Raw genomic sequence first — 12120 nt, forward strand, 5'->3', positions numbered from 1 at the left:
TCTGCAGCGGAGTGTGCGCTGATATGAAACTTCCTGGCAGATTACAACTGTGTGCCCGACCGAGACTCGAACTCGGGACCTTTGCCTTTCGCGGGCAAGTGCTCTACCACCTGAGTTCTGCAAGGTTCGCAGGAGAGCTTCTGTAAAGTTTGGAAGGTAGGAGACGAGATACTGGCAGAAGTAAAGCTGTGAGTACCGGGCGTGAATCGTGCTTCGGTAGCTCAGATGGTAGAGCACTCGCCCGCGAAAGGCAAAGGTCTCGAGTTCGAGTCTCGGTCGGGCACAAAGTTTTAATCTGCCAGGAAGTTTCAGTATGTCGTTTAATGTCTCTCCCGCCGGTCGTCTCTGAGACGTAGCAGCGTATTCTGGTTGGGACGCGAGTGGTAACTGACCGACGCCACGGCTGCCCCGAGGCACGAAGTACAGGGACGCTCCAGCTGGCCCGGTGTAATTGCGGTCAGGGATACGGAGAGTGGCTGGGCCAGGGCGGTAACCATGGCGACGGCCGCACCGCACATTGTTGTCGGCAGAGGCTGGCGGCCGGAAGCGGCGCCGCACGTGGCCCGGGCTTCCTGTGGACGCTCCGCCGCTCCCGCGCGGCACTCGTCTGGCGTCGCGGCGCCGCCCCAGCTGCCGGGCGAGCGACGCCACGCGTCGCTGCGCGCACAGCGCCGCGTGTTCGACGCCGGACGCGGAGCGCATCTGACGCGCGTCGCTGCCTATGGGTGTGGGTGTGACTGCTCTGCATACTCTGTCCAGTAACGTGCCTACACGGGAGCGCTGCTACTGCCGCCGCCACAGCGGAAACCTGAGGTCGGTGACAAGCTACACTGAAGCGCCAAGGAAACTGGTAATGGGCACGCGTATTCAGATACAGAGATATGTAAACAGGGAGAATACGGCGCTGCGGTCGATAATGCCTAAGACAAGTGGCTGGCGCACTTCTTAGATCGATTACTGCTGCTACAATGCAAGGTTACCAATATCTAAGTGAAACTTCCTGGCAGATTAAAACTGTGTGCCCGACCGAGACTCGAACTCGGGACCTTTGCCTTTGGCGGGCAAGTGCTCTACCAACTGAGCTACCCGAGCACGACTCACGCCCCGTCCTCGCAGCTTTACTTCTGCCAGTACTTCGTCTCCAACCTTCCAAACTTTACAGAAGCTCTCCTGCGAACCTATGAGGACGGGGCGTGAGTTGCGTTCTCGTTTGTTTAGCTCTGGTATTTACAGGGTCACAGAGAAAGCATCCTAGGTTTTGGAGGGAATAACCGTAATTGTGATGATCTGCACTACAACAGAAACAAGAAGCGCAACTTCAGGAAAAATAATGTAATGCGTGTTTCAGCTCACAAGCAACACTGAAGCAGGTAGTTCCTGCGACTTAGTATGGACAGAGGTTATATTCGACAAGCGGAATAAATTAATAACTGGCTCCTTTTACCGACCCCCGGTCTCAGATGAAACAGTTGCTCAAAATTTCAAAGAAAACTCGAGTCTCATCGCAAACAGGTACCCCACTCATAGAATTATAGTTGGCAGTTACTTCAATCTACCTTCCGTATGTTGACAAAAGTACATTTTCAGACCCTATTGTAGATAGAAAACAACTTCCGTAATTGTTCTAACTTATTTTGAATAATTAGTTCACGAGGCCATTCAGATAGTAAATGGTTACGAAAACACACTTGACCTCTTAGCCACAAATAATCATGAGCATCATGACGGATACAGGGATTAGTGAACACAGAGTCGAACGAGGCTCCATTCCGTAACAAAGAAATCCACCAAAACTAAATGCGAAATATATCTATTTGTAAAAGCAGCTAAAAATTCGGTTGACGTCTTTCTAACAGACAGTCTCCAATCCTTCCAAGTTATGTAAGTGAACACCATATGTGGCTTAAGTTCAAAGAAATAGTATCTACAGCACTCGAGAGATTCATACCAAATAAATTAATAAGAGACGGCACTGATCCCCCACGGTACACAAAACACGACAGAAATCTGCTGCAGGAGCACCGAAAAAGGCACGTATAATTTAGACGAATTGCAAAATCTCCAAGATTGGCGAAGTTTTACTGAGGTTCGAAATTTGGTGCGGATTTCAATGGGAGATGCATTTAATAGTTTCCACAACGGAAGTCTCTTTAGAAATGTGGCGGAAAATCCAGAGAGATTCTGGTCCTATGTTAAGTAAACTAGCGGAAAGGCTTGGTACCTTTGCTGCGGATCGGGCGACGAATAAGAAGGAGGAGGAGGAGAAGAAGAAGGAGGAGGAGGAGAAGGAGGAGGAGGAGGTGGAGGGGGAGGGGGAGACAAAGGACCCAACCCTTCGGAGCAGGTAAAATCGTGGCAAATGTCCGCACAGGGTGGCATTCATTTCACGCTAGGTGAGGAGAGCCCTACGTCAACGTGACGTAGGCACGCGTCATCATGAGTTTCACGAGTTGTCCTATCGACTATTGTGTGCATTCTGTATACATCGACTGTTGTCTGCGTCTTGAATATGCACTGTTCTTTGTTCTTAGTTGATTTACAAGATGAAGGCAAAATTAAATTGAACTAGATGGTTTAATATTTCCCGCAACATTCGGAATTAATTCCAACTTCAGTTTCTCAGTTTATCGTTTCTGCCCACATGAATTATGTACAATGCATTGGCTTTTATAAAAATACGAAACACTTTAATTTCTCCCTATTTCACGTTTTTATCCACGTGATTTATGCACGATTAATCGGACTAAAAAATGCCTAGACACTTTCGTTATAGTTGTGATTCCTTCATTCAGATATTCGTTATGTTCATGAAACACACAATAACATCCCACATGCTTTGGATTGCAGCTTAATAATTATTTCATGTTTCTATCCACAGGATTTAACACGAGTCATCGGATTTTTTAAAAAAGAAGGGGTAGCATTCATTTCAGGCTAGAAAAATAACAAGACACTTTCGTTATGGTTATGTTTCCTTCATTCAGATATTCGTTATGTTCATGAAACACACAGTAACATCCCTCACTCTTTGGATTGCAGCTTAATAATTAATTATTTCACGTTTCTATCCACACGATTTATGCACGATTCATCGGATTTTTTTTTAATGACAAAGCTTTTTTTTTTACTTTCGTTATGGTTCCTTCGTTCAGACATTCATTATGTTCCTGAAACACATAATACCATCCCAGATTGTTGGGATTACAGCTTAATAATTAATTCAACTGGGATGAGCGTGACGGATGACTCCTGTCACTTCGTTTGTACACATGTATTTACATTTAGCTTTGACGTTATCGGTACAACCGCAAAGATCGATATACGCACTCATGTAGTTGATTTAGGTTATTTACGTCACGATGACTTAGTGTTACGTCACTATGACGTAGGGTTCTCCTCACCTAGCGTGAGATGAATGCTACCCGTCCGCACACCGTAGAAAACAAGTCTTACCACTGAAAATTGGGCACACGGCTGTACCACTTTTGCCCGGTATCCTGGCCTAAACAAGCGCCTGCTGAAATGGTAACCCAAGAGTGGGAAGTTGCCTGCAGAGGCTAGAGGTATTACTGGAGCGTCGTTAGGTGGCGGCGAAATTTTCTGCGGCTAGTCGGTAGCTGGAGAGCCTGCGGTCGCTCCAGATTTCTAAGACGCCGAAGTCGAAGTTGGGCGCCCACGTCGGCGAGCAGCTGAGGGCGCAAGACTCCAGCTTGAGGCGGTCGCGTATCTATCGGCGCCGCGAGTTTGCCGAGGCTGTGGGGGGGAGGCGGGGGTGTAGGAGCGGGGGAAAGGGGGGGGGGTGGGAGGCAGGAGGGCCTGCTGCGAATTCCTGGCGCCGGATCGCTGGAATATTTGCCGAGATTATTAAGACGGCCCGCCGGGGTCTGGAGAAGACGGCGGAAGGTGCCCCAGTAGCAGCAAGGCTCCCCAAACAGAACACTAGGGTGGGAGGGAGGGAGGGAGGGCGCGCTGGAATCCGGGCACAGGCCGCTCCAGGAGGCAAGTCCCTCCCGAGAAGTGCGGCCTGGCCGGAGAGGTGGCGAGGTCAGCGTCCTCCGCCTAGAGAGGCTGTATAGGGAGAGAGCGGCCAACCGGAAGGTACGGCGGCCATTTTTCTGCCAAACTGCGGGCGGGCTTTTGAATGGCCAGTAGTGGAGTAGTGGAGTACACACTAACGAATAATTTCGCCATATTGTCTTGTGCTTTTGATTCGGTTAAATGCCTTTGTTTATAAGAATAGTGTGTATAATAATTTTCACACAGCCAATTTACAGGTCTGTTTTCAAGTTTAACTACGTATAATTACTATTAAAAACAGTCTTGATCACGATTTATTTAACAAGGTGACCGGTTTCGACCACTACTGTGGTCATCTTCAGACCTACAAGTTGTATACAAAGCTCTAATTAGAGGGCTACAGATCTTTGCAACGGCGTCCAACTTCACCATAGCAACCAGTGGTTCCAAATGGTTCACTGACTGGCCTTGAGAGGGCAACCCATGTACTGCCAAACCGAAGTTCATTTTCCTACATATTTAAATATTTTTAACGCTTCTTAATTGACAATAGCTGTTTAATAAGCTAAGTTTAGTGTGTATTTATTTCTGATTATTGACAATGTTCTTTTAACTAAGAAATTTTAAATTGTAATTCGACTTATAACTCATTGGTTAATAATGACGACATGCAGTCAGAAGTGGGTGGAGCTTTCATTATATATACACTCCTGGAAATGGAAAAAAGAACACATTGACACCGGTGTGTCAGACCCACCATACTTGCTCCGGACACTGCGAGAGGGCTGTACAAGCAATGATCACACGCACGGCACAGCGGACACACCAGGAACCGCGGTGTTGGCCGTCGAATGGCGCTAGCTGCGCAGCATTTGTGCACCGCCGCCGTCAGTGTCAGCCAGTTTGCCGTGGCATACGGAGCTCCATCGCAGTCTTTAACACTGGTAGCATGCCGCGACAGCGTGGACGTGAACCGTATGTGCAGTTGACGGACTTTGAGCGAGGGCGTATAGTGGGCATGCGGGAGGCCGGGTGGACGTACCGCCGAATTGCTCAACACGTGGGGCGTGAGGTCTCCACAGTACATCGATGTTGTCGCCAGTGGTCGGCGGAAGGTGCACGTGCCCGTCGACCTGGGACCGGACCGCAGCGACGCACGGATGCACGCCAAGACCGTAGGATCCTACGCAGTGCCGCAGGGGACCGCACCGCCACTTCCCAGCAAATTAGGGACACTGTTGCTCCTGGGGTACCGGCGAGGACCATTCGCAACCGTCTCCATGAAGCTGGGCTACGGTCCCGCACACCGTTAGGCCGTCTTCCGCTCACGCCCCAACATCGTGCAGCCCGCCTCCAGTGGTGTCGCGACAGGTGTGAATGGAGGGACGAATGGAGACGTGCCGTCTTCAGCGATGAGAGTCGCTTCTGCCTTGGTGCCAATGATGGTCGTATGCGTGTTTGGCGCCGTGCAGCTGAGCGCCACAATCAGGACTGCATACGACCGAGGCACACAGGGCCAACACCCGGCATCATGGTGTGGGGAGCGATCTCCTACACTGGCCGTACACCACTGGTGATCGTCGAGGGGACACTGAATAGTGCACGGTACATCCAAACCGTCATCGAACCCATCGTTCTACCATTCCTTGACCGGCAAGGGAACTTGCTGTTCCAACAGGACAATGCACGTCCGCATGTATCCCGTGCCACCCAACGTGCTCTAGAAGGTGTAAGTCAACTACCCTGGCCAGCAAGATCTCCGGATCTGTCCCCCATTGAGCATGTTTGGGACTGGATGAAGCGTCGTCTCACGCGGTCTGCACGTCCAGCACGAACGCTGGTCCAACTGAGGCGGCAGGTGGAAATGGCATGGCAAGCCGTTCCACAGGACTACATCCAGCATCTCTACGATCGTCTCCATGGGAGAATAGCAGCCTGCATTGCTGCGAAAGGTGGATATACACTGTACTAGTGCCGACATTGTGCATGCTCTGTTGCCTGTGTCTATGTGCCTGTGGTTCTGTCAGTGTGATCATGTGATGTATCTGACCCCAGGAATGTGTCAATAAAGATTCCCCTTCCTGGGACAATGAATTCACGGTGTTCTTATTTCAATTTCCAGGGGTGTATATAGTAAGACGTGCACTGGTTTCTCCAGCAGTGATTCTCCAACAGAAAGAGGTTCCTACTCAATGGTAATTCAACGTTTTATAGCTTTATAGCTTTATGTATTTTCTTTAATGTATGTAGCCCTCTAATTAGAGCTTTGTATGCAACTTGTAGGTCTGAAGATGACCACAGTAGTGGTCGAAACCGGTCACCTTTTTAAATAAATCGTGATGAAGAGTTTTTAATAGTAATTATTTATAAGACATTGATCACTGCTGTTCCCGTAATGCATTCGAAAGTAATTAACTATGTATATTGCAAGTTGTTTTATACGTGGTAAAAAGCAAAAACGACTTACTTCGCATAGATAAGAGTACTTGGTTGTTTTCCACAAGGCTCCTGTTTGATTTATGTCAGCCCTGTTGACTTCGACTGCCCACTGCTTTCGTCTTTCTTCATTGCGTGGAAATGCTCACACGCGAAATCCACCTTCGCCTCTATTGGAACAACCAAATGCAGCACAACCTGGTCTCGCTTACGAACGTCTGCAGAACGAATCACCGATGTCAAAAACAATACTGTACAATTACTAACGTGTTTACTTCGAACACGTAGGCCTACCGACTTCCGGTGTGGCCGTGCGGTTCTAGGCGCTTCAGTCCGGAACCGCGTGACCGCTACGGTCGCAGGTTCGAATCCTGCCTCGGCCACGGATGTGTGTGCTGTCCTTGGGTTAGTTAGGTTTAAGTAGTTCTAGGTTCTATGGGACTGATGACCCCAGATGTTAAGTCCCATAGTGCTCAGAGCCATTTGAACCTACCGACTTAATCACAAAACGCTTCATTATTTCAACTCGTATTTAAGATCGCAAACGCTAATTACGTACTAAAAACGATATACAACTAAAACGAATAGGCATACACAACGCATAAGAAGTCTCTCAGTAATTCAAATACCTTTTAATCGTTTCCGAAAGTCCTCTGAACTTCAGTTCAACTCAAAAGCACGGCGAACATAGAAAGCGCGAGAGACGTCTGGCGCCATTTTCCTGCCAAAGCTAATCAACCGATCACGGGCAACTTCACCTATGGCCACTCTCTCTGTATACACGCTCTCTACCTCTGCCAGCCCACTGTCTGCGCGCTGGCGTCGCTGTCTCCCGGTACGACGCGTGAGGCGATGCGGATCTCAGCGGACATTCACAGTAACAATTAATTTTGCCGATAAAAGCTTGCGACGGTGTGGATACAAGCGGGTGTATCCAGGTGTATTCGTAGAAATGTGTGCAAGAGGGCGCAACATTGCAAAAGTGGCACTTTTATACACCGAAGCGCCAAAGAAACTGGTATACGCATTCGTATTCAAATACAGAGATATGTAATCAGGCATAATACGGCGCTGCCGTCCGCAGCGCCTGTAGAATACGAGGTGCGGCTAGAAAAAAACCGGACTGATGCTGGAAAAAACATTTATTTACAATTATTTACAATTTCATGTACTCTCCTTCAATGTACTCTCCTCCTCGGTCTCTACACCGCTCCATACGAATTTTCCACTGTTCATAGCAATGCTGCAGATCATTTTCGTTAAGTCCATACATTACTTCCGTCGCTTTTTCTTTTACTGCTTCAACAGTCTCAAATCTAGCTCCTTTCAAAGCTGACTTGACTTTAGGGAAAAGAAAAAAGTCACAGGGGGCCAAATCAGGTGAGTAGGGTGGATGATCTAAGATGGGAATGTTGTGTTTTGCCAAAAACGTCTTCACTGACAATCCACTGTGAGCTGGGGCATTATCTTGGTGAAGGATCCATGACTTTTTTCTCCACAAATCGTTCCGTTTTCTCCGTACTCGCTCACGTAGGGTAGCCAGGACGCTAATGTAGTAATGCTGATTCACTGTTTGTCCCTCTGGTACCCAATCAATGTGCACAATCCCTTTGATGTCAAAAAAAAACAATCATCATTGCCTTGAATTTCGATTTTGACATTCGTGCTTTTTTTTGTCGTGGAGAACCAGGAGTTTTCCAATGCATCGATTGGCGTTTAGTTTCGGGATCGTAAGTAAAAAACCACGATTCATCACAAGTAATAACATTTTGTAAGAAGGTGGGATCACTTTCAATGTTTTCCAGGATGTCAGAACAAATCATTCTTCGGCGTTCCTTCTGTTCAATTGTGAGACACTTTGGAACCATTTTTGAACACACTTTGTTCATGTTGAAACTTTCATTAAGAATCTGCCTAACACTTTCCTTGTCAACTCCTGTTAACTCAGACACTGCTCTGATTGTTAAACGGCGATCTTGTCGAACAAGTTTACCGATTTTTTCAATGTTTGCATCAGTTTTTGCTGAAAATCGTCTGCCAGTGCGAGTGTCATCACTGGTGTCTTCGCGGCCATCTTTAAATCGTTTAAACCACTCAAACACTTGTGTTGGCGATAAACAATCAGCGCCGTAAACTTGTTGTAACATTACAAACGTTTCACTTGCAGATTTTCCTAGTTTGAAACAAAATTTGATGTTAACACGCTGTTCTTTCTGTACACTCAACATTTTCCGCCGCACAGACAAAACGTCAACTACTTAAAACAGACGCCGCGGGCAGACTGAGTGCAGGAGGCAGATGAAACTCCAGCAGTAGGCGGAGCGAGAGTCACGTGACAGGCCACGCGACTTTCACCCTTATTGCATTCGTTTTATTGTTTCACCAGTACTAGTCCGGTTTTTTTCTAGCCACACCTCGTATAGCAAGTGTCTGGCTCAGTGTTAGATCCGTTACTGCTGCTACAATGCCAGGTTGTCAAGATTTAAGTGAGTTTGAACGTGTTGTTATAGTCGGCGCACGAGCGATGGGACACAGTGTCTCCGAGGAAACGATGCAGTGGGTATTTTCCCGTACGACCGTTTCACAAGTGTACCGTGAATATCAGCAATCCCGTAAAACATAAAAATCTCCGACATTGCTACGGTCAGGAACGGGAGCGACGACGACGGAAGACAATCGTTCAGCGTGACAGAAGTGCAACCCCTGCGCAAATTGCTGCATGTTTCTATGCTTGGTCATCAACAAGTGTGAGCGTGTGAACCGTTCAACGAATCATCATCGATATGGGCTTTCGGGGGGATGACTGCACGACTCAACGTTTTGCGCCTCGCCTGGGCCCCTCAACAGCGACATCGGAGTGTCGATGACTGGAAAACTGTTGCTTGGTCAGACGAGTCTCGTTAAAAATTGTATCGAGCGGATGGACGTGTAGCGGTATGGAGACAACCTCATGAATCCATTGACCCTGCATGTCATCAGGGGACTGTTCAAGCTGGTGGAGGCTCTGTAATGGTGTGGATCAAAATGGTTCAGATGGCTCTGAGCACTATGGGACGTAACTACTGAGGTCATCAGTCCCCTAGAACTTAGATCTACGTAAACCTAACTAACCTAAGGACATCATACACATCCATGCCCGACGCAGGATTCGAACCTGCGACCATACTGTTCGCGCGGTTCCAGACTCTAGATCTCTCTGCAAGCCTCTTGATCTCTGCATAATTACTGCAGTCAAGCCTTTGATCTCCCTCTACAGTTTAAACCTCCCCTCCTCCTTCCCTTCCAGCACAAATAAACGCACTTCCCTCCCACTATCAGACTGACTCCTCAGGATGTGTACTGTCAACCAGTCTCTTTTTAATCATCGTACATCCATATTTAAATTGGATGATGCTGGGGCATCAGCTGGTATCACTTTCACTTTCAGCTGTACTTAATATTTCGTATTTATTTGTCTACTAGTTTCGACGTTGCGTCAACGCCATCTTCCGGCCTGTACACTTTGATGATATCAGTTGTGTGTGGCTGAGTACTAGAAATCCGTGGTGAGACCAATACGTGCTCCACACGGATGGCGGGCCTTGAGTTACAACAGATTTAAGAAATTAACATGAAAGGAATCCATCGGAGACCTTTCAGTATGTTATATAACAAATTCAGTACGTACTGTCCTTTTTATACTCTAGAGCAATAATAAATTTTACGGAGGTTTCGTAATGTAAGGTTAAAAATGTGCAATGTACCACGCACCTTACAAATAAAGTATCTCCCGTGTACAGGTATGACACATAGACGGGCACACATGTAAGTTTTCGTCTGACCGTGAGTAGTGCACGGATAGCCGAAGCTGTTAAGGCGGTTGCTCCCTAAAGCGCGACATCCGGGTTCGAGTCCTGGTCCGGCACATATGTCCAGTGTCTTCACTCCTTTATACACATGAAGACGGCTCGTATTCGCAACAGCGAATGCGTTTCATGTGTTTTACAGCAGCTGCTGTCACCACAATGTCTGTTCCCTGGAAGATGCATGGCTGTCCGAACGATCATTGTATCATACTTCTTCATAGCACAGCCACTGCTGTTTCGCATTCGTAACTGCCCTCTGGATTCTCTACAACTTGCAGTGAACTGCCGGCCGCGGTGGTCTAGCGGTTCTAGGCGCTCAGTCCGGAACCGCGCGACTGCTACGGTCGCAGGTTCGAATCCTGCCTCGGGCGTGGATGTGTGTGATGTCCTTAGGTTAGTTAGGTTTAATTAGTTCTAAGTTCTAGGCGACTGATGACCACAGCAGTTGAGTCCCATAGTGCTCAGACCCATTTGAACCTTTTTTTTTTTGGTATGTTATATAACAAATTCATTACAAAAAGTTCTCTTTTATACCCTACTCCAGTATCAGATTTTACGAGGACTTAGTATTCAGAGGTTAAAACTGTGCAATGTAGCATGCAACTTAGGAACGAAAGAGAGTTTTTCCGCAGTAAAAATATGCATTCTGCTATTACTTTTTGAAAAAAAAAACTGCCAAGAATCACGTCTAGCTCTTCCGAGAAAGGGGGACACACCGCCACCGCCCAAGTTGCGTCAGCGGAAGCTGCAGCCCCGTGACGTCACCACAATGAGGCGGCGCCTGTGCAGGGCGGCATTGTTCCGCCGGCAGACAGGTGTATGGGGGCGGGGGCAGCGGCGGCGGGGGCGGGAACGGGGGGCACACCTCAAGTCGTTAGGCCGCCCCCGCCCGAGGTCTTCAACTTGGCCTCCTACTCCACCCTCCACCAGCCACCACTACCACTACCACCAACCACCGCCACCGCCACCGGCGTCACCCCCCTACCCCCACCCCCGCTGGCTGCTATTCTGCGCGGCGCGCCTGTCTGCGTTAATTAATTGACGCTATTGTTGCCGGCTTCTAATTACCTGCGCCGACGAGGCCCCAGCGCGCGGCTTTCGGCTTCGGCCTCAGCGGCGCGCGACCTGAAAGACGCCGGCTCCACCGCGCGTCAGCTAGAGTGTTGTTAAGGCAGGGGACCGGCATTCCTGCAGAGGTGTGGCGGAATTAATTCCACCGCGGAGGCGAGACGTCACGAACCGATCGCGCCGGGGACCGACTGCGCCTTACCGCGGCGACGGCAGCCTTGTCAAAGTGTGTAGGGCACTCGAAACACGCTCCTTGTCACAAGCAAACACGAAGGCGAACAAATCTCGCAGAGTTGTTACTATGTTTTTAAGATGAAGAACTGGAGCCAGGGACAGAGACTCTTGTGACATTATCCTGACTGCCTTGTCCGAGAATTAAAAAAATGGTTCAAATGGCTCTGAGCACTATGGGACTCAACTGCTGTGGTCATCAGTCCCCTAGAACTTAGAACTACTTAAACCTAACTAACCTAAGGACATCACACACATCCATGCCCGAGGCAGGATTCGAACCTGCGACCGTAGCAGTCGCACGGTTCCGGACTGCGCGCCTAGAACCGCGAGGCCACCGCGGCAGGCACCGAGAATTACTTCGAACAGATAGTTAGAGAACCAACTCGTGAAGCTAACGTTTTAGACCTCATAGCAACAAATAGACCGGAACTTTTCGACTCCGTGAATGTAGAAGAGGGTATCAGTGATCATAAGTCAGTGGTTGCGACAATGACTACAAGTGTAATAAGAAATGCCAAGA

General features: G+C 48.4%; 1 protein-coding gene and 1 non-coding gene across 2 annotated transcripts in view; both read right to left on the reverse strand.

Moving 5' to 3' along the window:
* Nucleotides 1-11484, reverse strand: part of LOC126214973 (spidroin-2-like) — a 60504-nt gene extending 49020 nt beyond the window's left edge. The window contains exons 1-2 of the mRNA XM_049941606.1: nucleotides 11367-11484; nucleotides 393-719 (exon numbers count right to left, since the gene is read on the reverse strand). Of these exons, the coding sequence (XP_049797563.1) occupies nucleotides 393-719; nucleotides 11367-11484 (445 nt within the window). The remainder of the gene's footprint in view (nucleotides 1-392; nucleotides 720-11366) is intronic.
* Trnaw-cca (transfer RNA tryptophan (anticodon CCA)) lies at nucleotides 1019-1093 on the reverse strand. Its single transcript has one exon. It is a non-coding gene; the product is annotated as a tRNA-Trp (tRNA).
* Nucleotides 11485-12120: the final 636 nt, after the last annotated feature.

The sequence above is a fragment of the Schistocerca nitens genome, chromosome 12, assembly GCF_023898315.1.
Source record: "Schistocerca nitens isolate TAMUIC-IGC-003100 chromosome 12, iqSchNite1.1, whole genome shotgun sequence".
Taxonomy (NCBI): domain Eukaryota; kingdom Metazoa; phylum Arthropoda; class Insecta; order Orthoptera; family Acrididae; genus Schistocerca; species Schistocerca nitens.